A 21,033-nucleotide genomic window follows, 5' to 3' on the forward strand; every position below is an offset into this window, starting at 1 on the left:
GGTCTATGATGAGTTTCGCTCAATTACCCGATCCGTTTTGGGGATATGCAGTGGAGACTGCTACATACATTTTGAACATGGTTCCTACTAAGAGTGTTTCAGAAACACCTTATGAGTTATGGAAAGGGCGTGAAGACTTGTTTGATCAACTCAGAGAAGCAACAGTATTCTCTAAGATAGATCTTCGGTCCGGTTACCNAGGAGAAGCAAATGTTGCTATCTCCAAGAAATTACTAGGAGGATCGTCCTCCAAAAATAAGTCTGGACCTTCAACTTCTAAAAGTGTTTTGATGAAGAAGAAGGGAAAAGGGAAAAATAAGATCCCTACTAACCGCAAGAACAAGGTTTAAAAAGCAGATAAAGGAAAATGTTTCCATTGCAACGAAAACGGGCATTGAAAGAGAAACTGCCCAAANTGACGACATCCTCATATACTCGAGAACCGACCTAGAGCACGAGGAACACCTCCGAAAAGTCCTAACCACCCTAAGAGAGAACAAGTTGTACGCCAAGTTCTCCAAATGCGAATTTTGGTTACGACAAGTCTTTTTCCTAGGACATGTGGTGTCAAAGGACGGAATATCTGTAGATCCCACCAAGGTCGAAGCGATCACAAAGTGGGAACGCCCAACTACGGTAACGAAAGTAAGGAGTTTCCTAGGATTGGCGGGATATTATCGAAGGTTCGTACAGGACTTCGCTAAAATATCCTCGCCTTTAACAAAGTTAACAAAAAAAGGGGTGCCATTTAGATGGGATGATGCTTGTGAGGCAAGCTTCCAGAACCTAAAAGAGAGATTGGTAACCGCCCCGGTACTCATAGTACCCGAGAGCTCAGAAGGATATGTGATCTATAGTGATGCCTCCATGAAAGGACTGGGATGTGTGTTAATGCAACACGGCAAGGTTGTCGCATACGCATCTCGTCAACTTAAAGAATATGAAAAGAACTACCCTACCCATGACCTAGAGTTGGCCGCTGTAGTGTTCGCGCTGAAAATCTGGCGACATTACCTGTATGGCGAGAAAACCCAAATTTTTACCGACCACAAATGTTTGAAATACTTCTTCACCCAGAAAGAGTTAAACATGAGGCAGAGAAGGTGGTTAGAATTGGTGAAGGATTATGACGTAGATATCCAGTACCACCCTGGGAAAGCAAATGTGGTTGCAGATGCCTTGAGTAGGAAGACGGTCCACTCGTCGGCCCTCATTACGAGGGAAGTAAGGGTACAAAGAGAGTTCGAGCGAGCCAACATAGCTGTAGCGACCAAGGGAGTCATAGCATAGCTGGCCCGACTCACGGTACAACCTACGCTTAGGCAGAGAATTATTGCCTCCCAACGAGAGGATCCTAACCTACAGAAAGTCCTAGGACAGCTAGACGAAAGTCTAGTAGATGGATTCTCGAAGTCATCAGATGAAGGACTATTGTATCAGGGACGCTTATGTGTTCCAGCAATAGAAGATTTAAGGAAGGAAATACTGATGGAAGCTCACAACTCACCATTTGCGATGCATCCAGGAGGTACTAAGATGTACCAAGATTTAAAACAACACTTTTGGTGGAAGAGCATGAAGAGGGATGTGGCCGGGTTTGTGAGCAAGTGCTTAGTTTGTCAACAAGTGAAAGCTCCAAGACAAAAGACGGCGGGGTTGTTGCAGCCCCTAAGCATACCGGAGTGGAAGTGGGAAAACATAGCGATGGACTTCATAGTAGGTTTACCCAAAACGCCTAAGGGCTATACAGTGATCTGGGTAGTTGTCGATAGGTTGACCAAGTCGGCACACTTTCTACCTGGGAAGGTTACATATACAGTTGACAATTGGGCACAACTGTACGTGAAAGAAATAGTAAGACTACATGGAGTCCTAGTGTCTATAGTGTCGGATCGAGATCCACACTTTACGTTAGCATTTTGGCGCGGACTTCAAAAAGCACTGGGTACCCGCCTCGACTTTAGTACCGCCTTTCACCCCCAAACAGATGGACGAACGGAGCGTTTAAACCAAATTCTAGAGGACATGCTACGCGCTTGCGTACTAGATTTTAAGGAAAGTTGGGATTCCAAACTACACCTAATGGAATTCTCGTATAACAACAGTTTCCAAGCAACTATTGGAATGGCACCGTTTGAGGCCCTGTACGGGAAACGGTGTAGGTCCCCACTGTGTTGGGACGAGGTAGGAGAGAAAGAATTAGTAGGACCCAAGTTGGTTCGACTCACCAATGAGGCTGTCCAGATAATTCGAGCGAGGATGCGTACCGCTCAAAGTAGACAGAAAAGCTACGCCGATGTAAGGCGTAAAAGCCTGGAGTTTGAGGTGGGGGACCCAATATTCCTCAAGGTGGCACCTATGAAAGGTGTGTTAAGATTCGGACATAAGGGCAAGTTAAGTCCTAAATTCATTGGACCATTCGAGATCCTAGAGCGAGTTGGTCCGGTAAAGAAAGAAAAAAAAATATATATATATAATAAATAAATGAAAACGAAAAAAAAAAAAAAACCCAGTCGCCGGAAAACCCGCGAGTTTTCCGGCGACCGCCGAGTTTCGCGGAACCCACGCGAAACGACGGCCACAACACGCCCACCCTCAGCCCAGCATCTTCAGAACACCTGCAAAGGGAGAAAAGAGAGAAAATTTCGAGAGAGAGAGAGAGATTTCGTACAAACGTCGGCGAGTGTCCAGTTTCTCCGACGAGCCCTCAAACCACCCTTAAATCGACACCAAACGACCTGTTACTACCGTAAGAGAGATCCCTAACGAAAGCACAATAACTCAGGGTGCGTTTTGTGTTATTTCGTAAACGTCGTCGTCGGTAACCGAGGTCGGAAAGTCGGGTAAGGAAGACGAGATCCACGGATCCGGGTCAACCCTAACCCAGAACCTGGGAGAGCCAGCCCGTTCCTCCCTTGGCCTCTGCCTTCGACCCAGCCCAACTACAGCGGCCCAAACCTCAAACCGGCCCAGAAGCTACGGTTCAGTTGAACCAACCCAGACTAGACCCACGGTCCAATTGAGCCGGCCTGCAAACCAAACACTTGCGGCCTAGCCCAGAAAGCCGAGGCCCAACGTTTAGCCTTGGCCCAGTAGCCTTCCACAGCCCACGACCCGAACCACGACCCGAACCAGACTGCGACCCGCGCTTCGACCCGACACTACCGCCCGACGGCTGCTGCCACGTGTCACACAGTGGCGCGGTAGTCCTCGGCTCGGCTCGGCGCAAACGGCTCGGGCTCCCTCCGGTGACGCTCCGGGGGCTCCTCCGGCGGCTCCAGCGGTTGTTCGGCTCGGCTCACCTGTTTTCAGCCCGGTTTCCACTGTTTCGACCCTTTCGGATCTATTTTCGGCCCTGATTAAGGTATCCGAGGCCGTTTTAGAGCCGTATTTCACATTTATTAAATTATAGGTAAATTAATTGTGAAATACTAACAGAAAGTGGTGAACGGTGTGATAGGAAACAAACCCCAGCGAAGTAGGAAGCAGCTCTCACGGAACGGGAGCTTACGTTTAGCTATTTAGGGAGTACTTCGGCCGAGGCCAACCAAGTAAGTGGCCTTACTATAGGATAGGCTAAATAAATTGTATGATGCTTGATGATATGTGCCAGTTTATAGATATTTTGTTGAGTGACGCTTAATATGTTTGACGCACGTTGTGGCATTATGATGAGCATGATGATTGCATGATTTTTACCTTAATATGATGATGTTTTCCATATTGAGCATGCTAGATGATGATGAGTGCCATATTGCATCATGTCGTTAGATTGACGTAGGACACAACCCTAAGAGCATGAAAATGATATTAATATAAATATCCACGATATGCGTTACCTAGAGTAACAAAGAGATGAGACTAGAGGGTTGTGTCAGAAGAGACATTACGATGGATTTAGAGGGACCTCATGCATTTTGTATGTTCATAAGCATAGGGCTACTTCCCTTAGAGATGATGAATGCGGACGCGCACCTTATGATGAGCGCGAATGCGCACAGATGCGAAAGCACACAGATGAGGGTGTTCATGAGGCGCATGACACTATGGGGTTCCGCTGACCTCCGGACGTCGTTACAGATTAGCTTGACCAGAGGGTTCAGGGGGTGTGCGAGTGCCCTGGGGACTCACACTCGCACGTGTGAGTCGTGTGTAGGGAAGTACTACACATCCAATTTATCCGAGACTGGAGGCCACCCCTAAGATGATTGGAGATAGGTCCCTATTCATGATTGCATGTGTTTGCACTAGCATGGCCCCTATAGTGGGGTCACTTACTAAGTATTTCTTCGCCGTGTGACATATTCTTTTTCAGGTAAAGGCAAGGCGCCCATGTACGGTTGACGGCGACGTCGTTATCAGAGATTGTGGCGCGTGCATAGGATAGTTGCATATTTAAAACTCCTAGTCTTGACTAGGATAGGGTGTTTGCATTTCATTTGTTTAAATTATTTAATTTGTAATTGTTTTATCTTATTTTGAACTCCGACATGATGGTTGAAACACGCAAGTCCGACAGTGTTTTCTAATGTTTTAACGTATTCTGAAGTTTTAAATTTTTTCGCTAATAAAGATGAGCATTCTTAGAGTTATATTCTGCATTAGAGATGAGCATGAGACGTTAGTGGCGACTCTAGATACGTAGAAATTCAGGGTCGTTACATGCAATGATCATCATTTCCATATAATATACATTACTTTAAAGTAATAAGGAGAGTTATTCCAAAGTGTCCAAACATATAGTTAATTATTCATTGGTTGATGAGGATTATTAATATTACCCTAAATAATAATATGAATTGATTAATTACACTAACATGTGTTGGATCGAATTTTCTTCTATTTTTTTGTGTTAAAATGATATGTGTTGGACAAAATAATACACTAAATAGTACTATGTATTTTTGGATCCTAACTCAATTATTCGGATTATAAAATTTTCAATCCAAACAATTTTTCTTAAATAATGAACTCAAACATCAAATTTTATGGTTGGGTTAGAATCTCGTGTTTATTCACTAAAATTTAATTCATAAAGAAAACTATTTATTTATTTTCAAATATTTAATTAAGTTTTACAACTTAGTTTCAATATATATGGTTAAAAATAATTAGGAGGGTTGAAAAATAAACAATAAAAATAATAATTACAAATTAAATATATATATATTTTAAATTAATCACAAATTCTGGCTAAATCTAGTAATATCTTCATTTATTTTTGGAATATTTAGTATTGTAATATTAGAAAAAAAAAAGTGAAGTTCTAAATTTTAAAACGGTTGAGTTCCCAATTTGTGGAGAGATCCGGTGAAAGAAACAAATATGAGATGAGTGTAATTTTCTTTTCTAAAATTTATTAAATGATTTCTTTAAGAACTAAATGATTAAGAAATGGTATTTAAAAAAATAGTTGTGTTGTTTAGTTAGTCTGATCAATATGATAATGCATAGTTCAATGGAAGAACGAAGAAGGAATAAGGAATCAGGAAGCTTTGAACTTGATTGCATCAATTTACGCAACTAACGAAGCTTGTGATCCTATAAATTTGAACTTGCGAGTTGAGATAAAAATTATAAAAAGGAAGAAGGAAGAAAGAAGCTTGGATGAGTAAACATGTTGTGCAATTCAGTAGAATTGGAGTCGCTTATTACATTCAGATAGCAACAACTGCGGTGAATTACAAATCCATTAAAGCGTGGACTCAGCACATTGCTTCGAACAAGTGCATTTATCACCCGAGCAAAATCCGCCATCCCACTTCTCAAAAGAAATGCAAAGTTCAGCACATGTTTCTTTAATGCACGGTCCTATAAACGCATCGCTGTGTTTATAGCATGTCCGCCCCTCCGTCTGAGCCACCATCCATCCTGCAACAGTAACACAAACTTATTCATACAAACAAAAACCTTCTTTTTAATACTATCTGTCAATCTAAATCAATATGGAGAAGCAGGAGGGATCAAGTACCAGAAGTAAGGGCTAGGAAGATGAACACCACAATTTTGAGATTTCTCAAGCTTTGTCCCGCCATTCTTTTCTTCTCTTATTCCTTGCTACAATGGAATGCTTGGGTATCAGTTCCCCATTTTATATCCGTGAAACGCCTCATCTTTGTAACGTCTTCTTTATTTCCTTGCGATTTCAAAGAAAGAATAATCACGTTTTGTAACGTCTTTGCTGGCCGTTCTTGATTTAAAAGGAAGTTGTTTTATTTTATTCTTGTCTAGTCATGCGGTTAACATTGATTGATGGACGTAAATTATACTATTATTAAAAGTAACCTATTTCTTAAATACAAATTTAAAGCATGAGCCCAACCTTATTTGTATTAATTATCTTTCATAATCTGTATAAAAGGTAGGAATTTAGGTGTACTATTGCTATACCACTTTTCCTATGCGAGAAATTTAAGATGATAAGCGCAACGATTAGCATGTAGTATAGCCCGATTTATAAAATCTTCAACTGGAAAGCTTAAGTTTTATAGCGGTTAATTATGGTTTTTGTGATGGTTACAGATTACCGCTTAATTGGTGGGTGTGAAATTCAGTTGTTGAGATCTTAGGTGCATTGAAATCATAAAGATTGCAGATATCCAAAATAGTTTTGATGATTTGGATTTAGAACATGGTCTGTTTCCTTGTCGTATTAATTTATAATAACCTTCTTTCCACATTTTTATTTTTTAATATTTTAGTCTCAATTGTACAAATATCTAAATATTTTAATTAGTTTATTTATTATGTCAATTATTTTATAACTGTATTCAAAAAAAAAATTGAAGAAATGAAAAATCTAACATTTGTATGTTTGGATTGGATTATAAAATTATTCGAATTGGGTTGAGTTAAAATAAATCATAAATTGAATTGATTTATGAATATTAGTCGAACTAAACCAATCTAAATTTATTTTTAGTTTTAAAATATACATTTTTGCTTAAAATATAAAAATATACTAGTGACGGTTACTAGTTCTAGCGGGCGTCCGACCTAAGGGGCTCCTAGAGTATGCCCACCGGATAAGGAAGGTGGCCCAGCGGTGAGCGAGCTAGCTGGTGAGCCCATACTCGCACGTATTGGCTGTGTGTAGAGTATATGGTACACGTCCAAAATTACCCGTTAGGACAGCACCGTAGGAAAAGCGAAACGAAACGAAAGATAGGTCCCATCATTTCATTGCATGTGATTGTTGCATTTAACCCCAATAGTGGGGTCACTTGCTGAGTATTTCTTTAAATACTCAAGCCATGTGCTACTACATTTTTCAGGTTAAGGCAACGCATTCCTGTACGGCTGACGACGACATCGCAACTTGAGACCATGACACATGCATAGAATAGTGGTATTTATTTTCTTAGACTCAGGCTAGAATAGAATGTTTTAAACTTAAACGCTTATTTATTTTATTTCGGGTCTTTTGTTGTGTCGTTTTAAAGATGTTTTCAAAACACGTAAGTCCATGGGTGTGTTTTAAGATAAAGGTTATGTTTTATGGAATTTAAATGAAGTCTTCAACATTCAATGTTATGGTGTAACAACCCGAAATTTTCTACTTAATTTAAGGTCGCTACTGTATACATACCATAAACATTGAATGCGGAAGACTTCATTTAAATTCCATAAAACATAACCGTATTCTTTCATCAATCCATCCTATCCATAGCACTCCAGTATGTAACCTGACCTTAACGTTTCATGAACGTAACTTACTTCTATCGTTACATTTTTTTTGTGCATCCTCCTCGTATCCTATCTCAAACATATCCTTGAACACATCGTACCATAATTATTATCATACAAACCACATATAATAACATAACATAACATATAGGAAGCATATCGATCCATAGACAATTCACACATATCAATATATATGACACGTGCAGAACCACAGGGCACGTGTCAACATCAAATATAACCATGCCGATAGTAAGGTCACTTACCTGGCTAGCTTAAGTCGTTGTCACGTATATATCCTTACTGAAAGTTCGATTCCGTCCTTTGAAATCCAAGTCAACCTATGTGAGCCCATGACATCAGTTTAAAGTTTGAACTCTATACAATCATTTATCTAATTTACCTTGTTAAAATTCTGAGACAGAATTTAATGGAGTTTCATGCCCTGATATCTCCGGTTATATTTTTAAATTCTGTTTAACAAATCTTCCCTCCTCCCTCTTTGTAATTATTTTCATTCCCATTCTGTGAATAGATTCTAAGGTTCTGTAAACATAAAGAAGATATTACTCTAACTCTATATTTATTTTCATTCTATAAACAAATATTATTGGCCAATTTTAATTTGGCTACTATCTTACAGATTCATGGATTGACATATTTCCTCTAACTTTAACAAAAGTCTAATTAATTGAATATGAGATCTGATTATTATAAGATCTGGTAAAATATGAAAGAAGATTTGACCTAAATTAATTTCTTATAACCATAACGATTAAAGAAAAGGGAATCTGAGATAGAATTTTACCCGTAATAACTGACAAAAATCTCTAAATCTACCATCTGCTTAATCCATTTTACTTTTTCTCAAATCTAATGTTGTTTTTCTGTTTCTTTCTTTCTTTGAAGTTTGCTTAAGATGGGTGAGATAATAGTGGGAAGGGATGAGAGGTTATTGGAGAGAGGTGGGAAAAGATTTTTTTTTTTTTTAATTTTAATTTTAATTAATTAATTTATTTATTATCATTATTATAATTATTTTAACTATCTATTTTTTTTCTATTTGTTTATTTATTTTTGGGCTATTACATAGTATGTACAAAGTAGCGACCTTAAATTAAGTAGAAAATTTCGGGTCGTTACAATTGTGACGGAAAAAGAAAATGTAAAGTTTAAAGTAAATGAGATTATGCAAATAATCACCGAGGTATTTAATATACCAGACTTGAAAGACAACTTGCTGTGCATCGGACAGCTGCCAAAAAGAAATGTCTTGCAATTCTTATACAAAAAGGAGGATGAAGCCTGACATAGGGCTGACTGCAGAGACTTCAGTGACATGAAATATTATGTTTACTCTATTTGTTTAATCTCTACCAAATAAACAATCCTGATTCAATGCAATTACAGAAGATCCCGCAAGAACATGACATTGTCGATATGGGCATCTAAGTTATGTTGGACTAAAGTCACTTCAAGAGTATGGTTGAAAAAGAAACTGGTATATACATGAAGGGCTGATAACTTATCAAGGTGGTGAATTCACATCCAAAGAAGTCATTAGCTTTGGTAATGAAAATGGTATTCAAAGGCAACCAAGAGCGGCTTATACTCCTCAACAAAATGGCGTGGCAGAAAGGAAAAACATGACAATTATGAATATGGTTAGATGCATGCTGACAGAGAAAAAGATACAAAAAGCTTTCTAGGCGGAAGCAGCAAACTAGACGATTCATATTCTTAATAGAAGTCTCACTCTAATCGTGAAGCATATGACTCCGAAAGAAGCTTGGAGAGAACATAAACCATCAGTTTCACATTTTAGAATTTTTGGATGAACCGTGTATGTTCATGTCCTAGATAACCAAAGAACAAAGCTTGAGGATAAAAGTTTGAAGTGTGTATTACTTGGAGTTAGTGAGGAGTCACAGGCGTACAAACTTTCTGATCTAGTCTTACAGAAACTAGCAGAGATGTAAAGTTTGAGGAAAAGAATGGTTGAGATTGACATAAAATCCATCAAAAAAATTTGCAGTTGATCTTGAATTAAGTAGCGATACCTGCAATGAAGTTGAAAGCTCGGAGGATGAAGTATAAATGATGATTCATGTGAGTAAGCACAAGAACACTCATCTGCTGATGGGGATAGAAGAGTTAGGAGACCACCAAGATGATGGATGATTATGACAGTGGTGCAGCTTTTATTTTTTAGGACAAAAATATTACGTATCTAGCCTTGTTTGCAGGAGGTGATCCTATCCATTACATAGACATGCAATATTAGGCGGCCGTAGGTTATATATAATAATAATAACAGTAAAATAAAAATAATAAAATAAGGAAGAAAAAAAAATAATAATAACTGACCACCTCTCCCTTAAATCTCACAGCCATTCTCTCAGACTCTAAAATATCTCTCTCATGCTATGCTGATCAATAATTCTGCATTCCTGTACGGCTGACGACGACATCGCAACTCGAGACCATGACACATGCATAGAATAGTGGTATTTATTTTCTTAGACTCAGGCTAGAATAGAATGTTTTAAACTTAAACGCTTATTTATTTTATTTCGGGTCTTTTGTTGTGTCGTTTTAAAGATGTTTTCAAAACACGTAAGTCCTTGGGCGTGTTTTAAGATAAAGGTTATGTTTTGTGGAATTTAAATGAAGTCTTCAACATTCAATGTTATGGTATGTATAAAGTAGCGACCTTAAATTAAGTAGAAAATTTCGGGTCGTTACAATTGTGACCGAAAAAGAAAATGAAATGTTTAAAGTAAATGAGATTATGCAAATAATCACCGAGGTATTTAATATACCAGACTTGAAAGACAACTTGCTGAGCATCGGATTGCTGCAAAAAAAAAATGTCTTGCAATTCTTATACAAAAAGGAGGATGAAGCCTGACATAGGGCTGACTACTGCAGAGACTTCAATGACATGAAATATTATGTTTACTCTATTTGTTTAATCTCTACCAAATGAACAATCCTGATTCAATGCTATTACAGAAGATCCCGTAAGTGATGGTGTTAATATAACACATGCGGAAGCAATTTGGATCTTAGGCACTTTTAGAACATCAATTATTGTAAATAACTGCATGTTCATAAGTATTAAAACATAATGAGTTTAAATACTAACCTTTTGTAGTTCAAATTCCTTTTGCCTCACGAACCGGTTTCGAACCACCACTAGTGTCTTCTCCACTATCCTCCGGCCTTAGAACAGGATTGTGGAATCCGGTGAGTGACTAAACTTGGGAGGGATTTTGTATATGTGAAAGAGAGTGTTTGTGAGAGGTTTTTCTCAAGGTTTTTCATCAAGATGAAGAAGAATCCCTTCCAAGTATCATGATCACTCTATTTAAAGAGTCAAGTTTGCATGTTCATGCAAACTTGAGATCACCAAATTTTGACACTTAAAATTCCACTCAAATGTTTGGGATTATGTGGCAAGCATGCATGTTTGAGTTAACCAAATTTTGACACTCAAAATTCCACTCAAACTTGTGGGGTTTATTTGGCAAACATGCAAGTTTGGTTAAACCAAATTTTGACACCTCAAAATTCCACTAACATGGATTTTTCCATTAGATGAAAGTCAACATTTTGACTTTCTTCATTTTAATTCAACAATTAATTTGAATAATGAATTTCAAATTAAAGTAACATTAAATGATTAATTAAACTATTTAATTAATATTTAATATTAATTCAAATGCCAATCCCAATCAATTCCGACACAAAATTGATTAAGATATTTAAATCTTATTTAAATATCTCAGATTCTCTCTTTTCGTTTAATTCGTAAATAAAACAAAATTGCGGTTAAATATATCGTATATATGTAACGCATATTCCCTAATTTGAATTCGAACACTTCGAACTCACTCGTCACACTGTTCTATGGTTTAGTCCGATATGAGCTAGCAGAGGGACCTAATGGACCTATAGATCATGGGCTCCAACGATCCAAGATTAACCGATTAAACTCATTAACCTGGTTAACCAACATTCGTTAACTACTAGGACACTCCACTATAGCCTAGTAGTTGCACTCCCCTCACTATAGATATATTTCTGTCCATCTGATATAACCATGATTAGTAAGTCGATCCTTCACAGGTTGTTCGTAACTAGAGCTGGGTCAATTTACCGTTTTACCCCTGAAGTTACTTCTTGTTCCTTATGTCTCACTGATCCTCTAATGAACAATTGGTTTGTGGTCCAACCAGTAAACCGAATCCCTCTCAGGCCAATGAGAGGGTGGGGCCCCTTGTTCAAGACCTGGAGTCAGTGCTTAAGGGAACTACCTTTCTTCTATCCCTAAAAGTGGGTAGGAGTGAATTCCGTCTTGCACCCCACGTCCCCAGCCATTCACCCAGTCTTACCCCTGAAATGGGAGGCCTGTTGAGTCGGCGAACTAGAGCCACTCTCACCCATGCAAATCTAAGGATAATTCCGAATAAACAGGAGTTCATGGTTAGCTCAGGATTAAAACCGAGTTACCTAGGTTATCGAATGAAAAGAAAATCAGTCTCAACAGTAAACGACTTTATAAAGTGAGAGTGGTTTTCTTCATGGTCCGATCTTATGCAATACTCATTGCATAGGACGCCCCCACTCACATGTCTCCACATGCACAATTTAGTGATCACATTGTTTATATCATATACAAAAGTGGGCCGCATCCATAGTGTCCCCAGAATAAGGTACTCAGCCTTATCCTTATACTATAGATCATTTTGACTATATACTTGAACTTGATCCACTCTTATGTCTCTACATATAGTTCAAGTAATCATACTATAGCCAGAGTGTTCTTAGTTTATTGGATTTAGATTAATGATCGTAAAGTTCACTTTATTCAATAACAATTTTTACTGAATAAACATCAATAATAACTTTATTGAAAATAGAATATATCTTTGTTTACAAACTATGAGTTTTAGGACATAAAACCCAACAAACTCCCACTTGGACTAAAACTCTAGTTGGGTTTTATAACGTTGAGTAGAGAGAAATACAATAAACTAGGGCATCACATACTGATGCCTTTTCTCCCACTTGCCCTAAATTACATAACTCGTAGTCCTAGACTCACTAGGTGCCCTTCAAACACTTTAGCCGTGAGGGGCTTTGTAAATGGATCAGCAATGTTGTGCTCTGAAGCTATCTGTGTGACGATCACATCTCCTCGTTGCACAATCTCCCTTATGAGATGATATTTGCGCTCAATATGTTTTCCTCGCTTATGGCTTCTTGGTTCTTTTGAATTTGCAACTGCTCCACTGTTATCACAATAAAGAGTGACGGGAAGATGCATATTTGGAACGACTTCCAAATCAGTTAAGAACTTCCTAAGCCATACAGATTCTTTCGCTGCTTCACAAGCAGCAACATACTCAGCCTCCATGGTGGAATCAGCAATGCAACCTTGCTTTATGCTTCTCCATATTATTGCTCCTCCGTTCAGAGTGAAGACAGATCCTGATGTCGATTTCCTCGAATCTACATCGGTCTGAAAATCTGAGTCAGTGTACCCTGTAAGGATCAGATCCTTAGCACCGTACATTAGCATATAGTCCCTCGTTCTCCTAAGATACTTGAGGATATTCTTAACGGCAGTCCAATGAGCACGTCCCGGATTGGACTGATATCTGCTGACAATTCCCACAGCATAGCATATGTCGGGTCGGGTACATAGCATGGCATACATCAGACTACCGACCGCTGATGCATAGGGAATGTGTTTCGTATCCTCAACTTCTTGAGGTGTCTTAGGACTTTGTTCCTTCGACAAATGAACTCCATGCCTGAAAGGTAATAATCCTTTCTTGGAGTCCTGCATCTTATATCGAATCAACATTTTGTCGATGTACGATGCTTGAGACAATGCTAGTGTTTTGTTCTTGCGATTCCGAACAATTTGGATTCCAAGAACAAACTGAGCCTCTCCCAAATCTTTCATTTGGAATTGTGTCGCCAGCCAATGCTTAATGTCAGTCAGAATTCCCACATCATTTCCAATGAGTAGGATATCGTCAACGTACAACACCAGGAAAGCTACTGTAGAGTTGACTATCCTTTTATAAACACAAGGTTCGTCAACATTCTGTTTAAAGCCATAAGATTTGATCGCAGTATCAAACTTTATATTCCAGGATCGAGATGCTTGCTTCAACCCATAAATGGATCTTTTAAGCTTGCAAACCCTTTGCTCGTGATCCTGTTCAATGAACCCCTCTAGTTGAGCCATATAGATACTCTCTTCAAGATTGCCGTTTAGAAAAGCTGTCTTAACATCCATTTGCCAAATTTCATAATCATAAAATGTGGCAATAGACAAGAGTATTCTTATTGATTTAAGCATAGCAACAGGAGAGAAGGTTTCTTCATAGTCCACCCCCTCTCTTTGGGTATAACCCTTTGCTACTAGTCGTGCTTTAAAGGTCTGTACCTTACCGGTTTGGTCTCGTTTCCTCTTATAGATCCATTTGCAACCAATAGGTTTTACCCCATCCGGTTGATCTACAAGTTCCCAGACTGAATTGAAGTACATTGACTCCATTTCAAGATTCATGGCTTTAATCCACTGATCTCTATCTTCATCATTCATTGCCTGTTTATAGGTCAATGGATCCTCAACGCCATCATCAGGTATGATGACTTGAGTTTCTGCCAAACCCAAGTAACGATCGGGTTGAGTTATAACCCTCCCACTACGTCGAGGCATTCTCAACTCTTGAGAAGGATGTGATTGACCAGAAGTGTCAGCTCCATCAACAACTCTGGTTGAAGGACCAGCTTGATCAACAACTCTTGTTGTTTTATCAGTAGCTTCTTTAGAAATCTCACTTAATACTAGTTTGCTACGAGGTTGATGATTTCTTACGTGGTCTTCCTCTAAGAATGTAGCGTTCGTTGATACAAACACTCTATTTTCTTGAGGATCATAAAACAAACCACCTTTCGTCTCTTTGGGGTATCCTACGAATAGACATAATTTTGAACGACGTTCTAATTTCTTGGGATTTTGCAACAACACATGTGCTGGACATCCCCAAATTCTGAAGTGACGTAAACTACCTTTACGCCCTTTCCATAACTCATAAGGTGTTTCTGAAACACTCTTAGTAGGAACCATGTTCAAAATGTATGTAGCAGTCTCCACTGCATATCCCCAAAATGGATCGGGTAATTGAGCGAAACTCATCATAGACCGAACCATGTCTAATAGAGTTCTATTTCTCCTTTCTGATACACCATTTTGTTGAGGCATACCAGGGGCTGAGAGTTGAGACCTTATTCCATGTTCTATCATATAGTCCTGAAATCTTAAATCCATGTACTCTCCTCCTCGATCTGATCGAAGTGTTTTAATAGTTTTACCTAATAGATTCTGAACCTCAGTCTTATACTCTCTGAATTTTTCAAGAGCTTCGGACTTGTGATGCATTAGGTAAAGATAGCCATACCTTGAATAATCATCAATAAAACTGATGAAATATTCATACCCTCCTCGTGCTTTGACATTCATTGGACCACAGAGATCTGTATGCACGAGTTCTAAGGTTTCTTTGGCTCTATAACCTTTTTCGCAAAATGATCGTTTAGTCATTTTACCCTCAAGACAAGACTCACATGGAGGTAAAGAATTGTCTTCTAACTTATTTAGAAGTCCTCTTTTAACCAATCTCTCAATCCTATTGAGATTAATGTGGCCTAGTCTTAAATGCCAAAGATAGGTATTAGGAGAAATCTTTTGTCGTTTATTTTGAGTTTCAGCTGTTTTAAACATCTCAGTATTTAAAATAGCTTTTGTTTTGCTCGGTTTTAACATATATAAGTCGTTTTCTAGTTTTGCAGAACAAATATGAATACCTCTTTTGCAAATGAACACTTCATTAATTTCAAAAGATACTTTATACAACTGTTCTAATAAACAAGAGATGGATATTAGATTTCTTTTCATTCCTGGAACAAAAAGTACATTATCTAATATAATGAATCTATCTCCAAAAAACAACTTTAAATTTCCCACTGATCTTGCTGAGACAACCTCTCCTGTTCCAACCCTGAGTGTTATCTCGCCGTCCGCAAGCATTCTCCAGGAGCTAGTTTCCTGGTAAAAAGAACAAATATGATTAGTCGCCCCTCAATCTTGTATCCAAGTTGAGTTGTCATACTCTACTAAACACATTTCTACAACGAGTAAATCATATTTACCTTGTTGTGTCTTTTCGGCTTTCTTCTCTGCAAGGTATTTTGGGCAGTTTCTCTTCCAGTGCCCGTTTTCGTTGCAATGGAAACATTTTCCTTTATCTGCTTTTTGAACCTTGTTCTTGCGGTTAGTAGGAATCTTATTTTTCCCTTTTCCCTTCTTCTTCATCAAAACACTTTTAGAAGTTGAAGGTCCAGACTTATTTTTGGAGGACGATCCTCGTAGTAATTTCTTGGAGATAGCAACATTTGCTTCTCCTGTTTGTCCCTTGTTCGTTAAGAGGGACTGATAAGTCTGTAGCTCATTGAGAAGAGCAGTCAAGTTATATTCTATTTTGTTCATAACCACATTGGTGCAGAACTGGAAGAAGCTCTTCGGAAGAGACATCATGATAAAACTGACTTGACTCTTCTCATTAATGACAGCTTCATTTTCTTCTGCCACATTGAAATGGACCATCATGTCTAGGACATGTTCTCTAACTGAGGTCCCTTCTTTCATACGGCAGTTGTAAATGTATTTTATGGCTTCATGTCTAAGGGAGAAGGACGGTTGTCCAAACATCCCTTTTAGAGATTCCATAATCTCTTTAGCAGTACCCATAACATCGTGTTTCTTAGCCAAAACATCAGATATGCTGTCTAGAATGTACACTCGGGCTTTGTCATTTGCCTTTATCCATCTATCATATGCATCCCGAGCTGTTCGGTTTGCATTTGAGTTGGGGTTTGGAGGACACTCCTCAATTAAAACAAACTTTAAATCATCAATGACCAGTATTGTGTTTAGGTTTGATTTCCAAGTTGTGTAGTTGTCGCCGTTTAATTTCTCAGAAGCAGAGTAATTGTACTATTGAGTTTGTCATGCTGTGATATAAAGAAAATTCTATTAGTGATTTGACTTAATCTTGTTTAATCCAATCAGTTTTAGCAAATGTAATAATGTACCCAAATCATTATTAATTTGCAACGATACTTTAGTGAGTTAGAGCAACTGCTACCGAGGGGCAATCAATCACTCATTCACTAAACCAAGACATTCTTGACTTAAACACTAATTACAGAATAACTCTTGTTCCTATAGTGTTTTAGTTATCGCTATTTTGGTCAAGAATATACTAACTCTTAGTAATTCTTCGCAAGTGTGACCCACCAATTTCAGACCTCAGAGATCGGTCCCAACAACGCTATTGAATGAAAAAGCCAAAGTTGGGAATGGACCTAAGAAATCCTATCCATTTCTGGAGTTTGCATTGTTCCGACTCCCATGTTACGACCCTCCGAATGGGTAGTTGCTCTAGGGCAACATGCAGGCGGAACATGGGAATCTCACGGTGCAACCTAGTGGTGGAGACCATAGGACGTGTCGACTTCCTTCTCCCACTTATTATAAATACTTTCTCAATTCACCTTGTTATTGACTCATGCAAATACCTTCCGAATGGAGGACGCTCCCAGGGCGACACGAGGCCGAGCATGAATCTCACTGTGTTGAATTTTACAGAGAGCGTGAAGAGAAAACGATGTATCTTATACACCTTTTTCCTCCCACTAAGTATTTTAGATGGTTGGGTATACTCTTTACTTAAGTATATTCCGGCTAATTAAATATAACTTAAGTCTAGGTGATTTTTCTAAATCTTACATCACTTAAGCATGCTCATAAAACTGGGCTAACTAAGCTCAAGTACTGGTCCGATCTCCAGGTAGTGGGTGTTCCGTAAACCGTCAACTTAAGTACCTTCAGCCTTAGACAAGATCGTGCCAGGTGAGCTTTCTCGTAACCGCAATTTTATAAGACATCGATCCTTTTTAATTGTTAAAATTGATTGTGCTCGGTTCTTAACCCTTAGTGAGCATGCACTTATCTTTATTATAGATTTTAACGTCTACCTCATTTTATGACGTTGAAAATAACCTATAACATGCTTTATATAACAATTTATATAATCATCCATTCCATGCAATAATATAACAATTTATATCTATCACTCGTGGAACCCTAAGACATGCATACTATACATTATAATACTTATAACATACTTGGAATGCATGAAACATGCTTAGCCTATGGTGGGATTTTAAATCTATATGACATACTTTATGCATATACATTTTCTATTTAATTAAAACATACATTCATAATGCATAATTAATTAAACACACTAAAGTGGGTTGGTTTTGGCATTTTAAAGCAAGCAATTAACTAAATTATTACATTAATAATTAAAAATAACTTGAGCCGCTCCCGAGGATCACGAACTGGACAAACCAACCCTTAAAAACGTTGAATCGGTCCCCAAAGAAAGAAAAAACACCCGAACCGCCTCTTCCATCTTCTTCGGTTCAGCTTGCTTATCTCTTCCATTTTCGATCAATTACAACCTAAAATGGACTCTAATGACGCCATAAAAATTATAGACCTTTCTTCATTCATTAAAGCCCATACACCTTAGGCTTATTACAATAATTGTATCAAATGGAAGCATAAAAAAATGCCAAAACCAAAACCATCCACTTTAGCAACCACAAATTTCATTCATGAAATGGTACCCACCATGATCAAATTAATGTAAATAAAGTGCCTAAACTTGCTCTGATACCAATTGATGGTGTTAATATAACACATGCGGGAGCAATTTGGATCTTAGGCCTTTTAGAACATTAATTATTGTAAATAACTAGCATATTCATAAGTATTAAAACTTAATGAGTTTAAATACTAACCTTTTGTAGTTCATAAGTATTAAAACTTAATGAGTTTAAATACTAACCTTTTAAAGCAATTTGGATCCTATAAATTTGAACTTGCGAGTTGAGATAAAAATTATAAAAAGGAAGAAGGAAGAAAGAAGCTTGGATGAGTAAACATGTTGTGCAATTCAGTAGAATTGGAGTCGCTTATTACATTCAGATAGCAACAACTGTGGTGAATTACAAACCCATTAAAGCGTGGACTCAGCACATTGCTTCGAACAAGTGCATTTATCACCCGAGCAAAATCCGCCATCCCACTTCTCAAAAGAAATGCAAAGTTCAGCACATGTTTCTTCAATGCACGGTCCTATAAACGCATCGCTGTGTTTATAGCATGTCCGCCCCTCCGTCTGAGCCACCATCCATCCTGCAACAGTAACACAAACTTATTCATACAAACAAAAACCTTCTTTTGTATACTATCTGTTAATCTAAATCGATATGGAGAAGCAGGAAGGATCAAGTACCAGAAGTAAGGGCTAGGAAGATGAACACCACAATTTTGAGATTTCTCAAGCTTTGTCCCGCCATTCTTTTCTTCTCTTATTCCTTGCTACAATGGAATGCTTGGGTATTAGTTCCCCATTTTATATCCGTGAAACGCCTCATCTTTGTAACGTCTTCTTTATTTCCTTGCGATTTCAAGGAAAGAATAATCACGTTTTGTAACGTCTATGCTGGCCGTTCTTGATTTAAAAGGAAGTTGTTTTATTTTATTCTTGTCTAGTCATGCGGTTAACATTGATTGATGGACGTAAATTATACTATTATTAAAAGTAACCTATTTCTTAAATACAAATTTAAAGCATGAGCCCAACCTTATTTGTATTAATTATCTTTCATAATCTGTATAAAAGGTAGGAATTTAGGTGTACTATTGCTATACCTCTTTTCCTATGCGAGAAATTTAAGATGATAAGCGCAACGATTAACATGTAGTATAACCCAGTTTATAAAATCTTTAAGTGGAAAGCTTAAGTTTTATAGCATTTAATTATTGTTTTTGTGATGGTTACAGATTACCGTTTAATTGGTGGGTGTGAAATTCAGTTGTTGATATCTTCGGTGCATTGAAATCATAAAGATTGCAGATATCAAAAATAGTTTTGATGATTTGGATTTAGAACATGGCCTGTTTCCTTGTCGTATTAATTTATAATAACCTTCTTTCCACATTTTTATTTTTTAATATTTTAGTCTCAATTATACAAACATCTAAATATTTTAATTAGTTTTTTTATTATGTCAATTATTTTTTAACTGTATTCAAAAAAATTTGACAACATGAAAAATCTAACATTTGTATGTTTGGATTGGATTATAAAATTATTCGAATGTGGTTGAGTTAAAATAAATCATAAATTGAATTGATTTATGAATATTAGTCGAACTAAACCAATCTAAATTTATTTTTAGTTTTAAAATATACATTTTTGCTTAAAATATAAAAATATACTAGTGACGGTTACTAGTTCTAGCGGGTGTCCGACCTAAGGGGCTCCTAGAGTATGCCCACCGGATAAGGAAGGTGGCCCAGCGGTGAGCGAACTAGCTGGTGAGCCCATACTCGCACGTATTGGCTGTGTGTAGAGTATATGGTACACGTTCAAAATTACCCGTTAGGACAGCACCGTAGGAAAAGCAAAACGAAACGAAAGATAGGTCTCGTCATTTCATTGCATGTGATTGTTGCATTTCACCCCAATAGTGGGGTCACTTGCTGAGTATTTCTTTAAATACTCAAGCCATGTGCTACTACATTTGTAACGGAACCGGAAAAAAAAAATGATGGTCGTCGGCAGAGCTGAAAACTCCGGCGAACGTCGGAGTTTTCGCTCACACACGACCCACAAAGGGCAGCCGAGGGCTGGGATGCCTCAAAATCGCGTCCCCGACCTTCAGCCACCGTGAAAGAACTTGCAAAGAAACGAAAACGGTAAGGAAAAAGGAGAGAGAACAGAAAACCGACGGAACTTCGGCGAAGCCGAATCGTACAAATCGACGTCGAAAACCCCCATTTGACACCACAAAAGTAATCCCAAAACCCTTTACACACATCAGGAGTAGGTTTTACGCGAATCCCGTACGCTGAACACCGTCGGCAAGGAAGACGGAACGGCGGACTTCCGAGCTTCTCAAGATCTGGGAGTGCGAGGCCCTTACCAACGAAATCGATACAAAAAAACGGGGTTAGGGTGAAGGATAAGCTCGGGAACGGGGAAAAAAAGAGGGAAAAAGGACGTCGGGACGACGTTGTCGAAGAGAGAGAGGGACCGCCGGAAAATTGCGCAGGCAGTTGGGCGAAGAGGACGAAGTTCGACCCGCGATCTGGATCTGGAAACCCGAACCAAACCCCGTACCTTC

At 38.2% G+C, this 21,033-nt stretch overlaps 1 protein-coding gene and 1 long non-coding RNA gene across 2 annotated transcripts; both read right to left on the reverse strand.

Annotated features, from left to right (window-relative positions):
• Nucleotides 1–5,568: 5,568 nt before the first annotated feature.
• LOC111440135 (defensin-like protein 2) lies at nt 5,569–6,141 on the reverse strand. Its single transcript, XM_023077465.1, has 2 exons — nt 5,972–6,141; nt 5,569–5,871 (listed from the first exon to the last, which is right to left on the reverse strand). Exons 1-2 carry the CDS (start codon nt 6,033–6,035, stop codon nt 5,693–5,695), a joined length of 243 nt encoding a protein of 80 aa, XP_022933233.1. The 5' UTR covers nt 6,036–6,141; the 3' UTR covers nt 5,569–5,692.
• Nucleotides 6,142–18,775: 12,634 nt separating this feature from the next.
• On the reverse strand, nt 18,776–19,239 carry LOC111440134. The gene is made up of 2 exons (XR_002709907.1): nt 19,137–19,239; nt 18,776–19,036 (listed from the first exon to the last, which is right to left on the reverse strand). It is a non-coding gene; the product is annotated as an uncharacterized LOC111440134 (long non-coding RNA).
• Between the last annotated feature and the right edge of the window lie 1,794 nt (nt 19,240–21,033).

Source organism: Cucurbita moschata, unplaced genomic scaffold (assembly GCF_002738365.1).
Source record: "Cucurbita moschata cultivar Rifu unplaced genomic scaffold, Cmos_1.0 Cmo_Scf00136, whole genome shotgun sequence".
Lineage (NCBI taxonomy): Eukaryota > Viridiplantae > Streptophyta > Magnoliopsida > Cucurbitales > Cucurbitaceae > Cucurbita > Cucurbita moschata.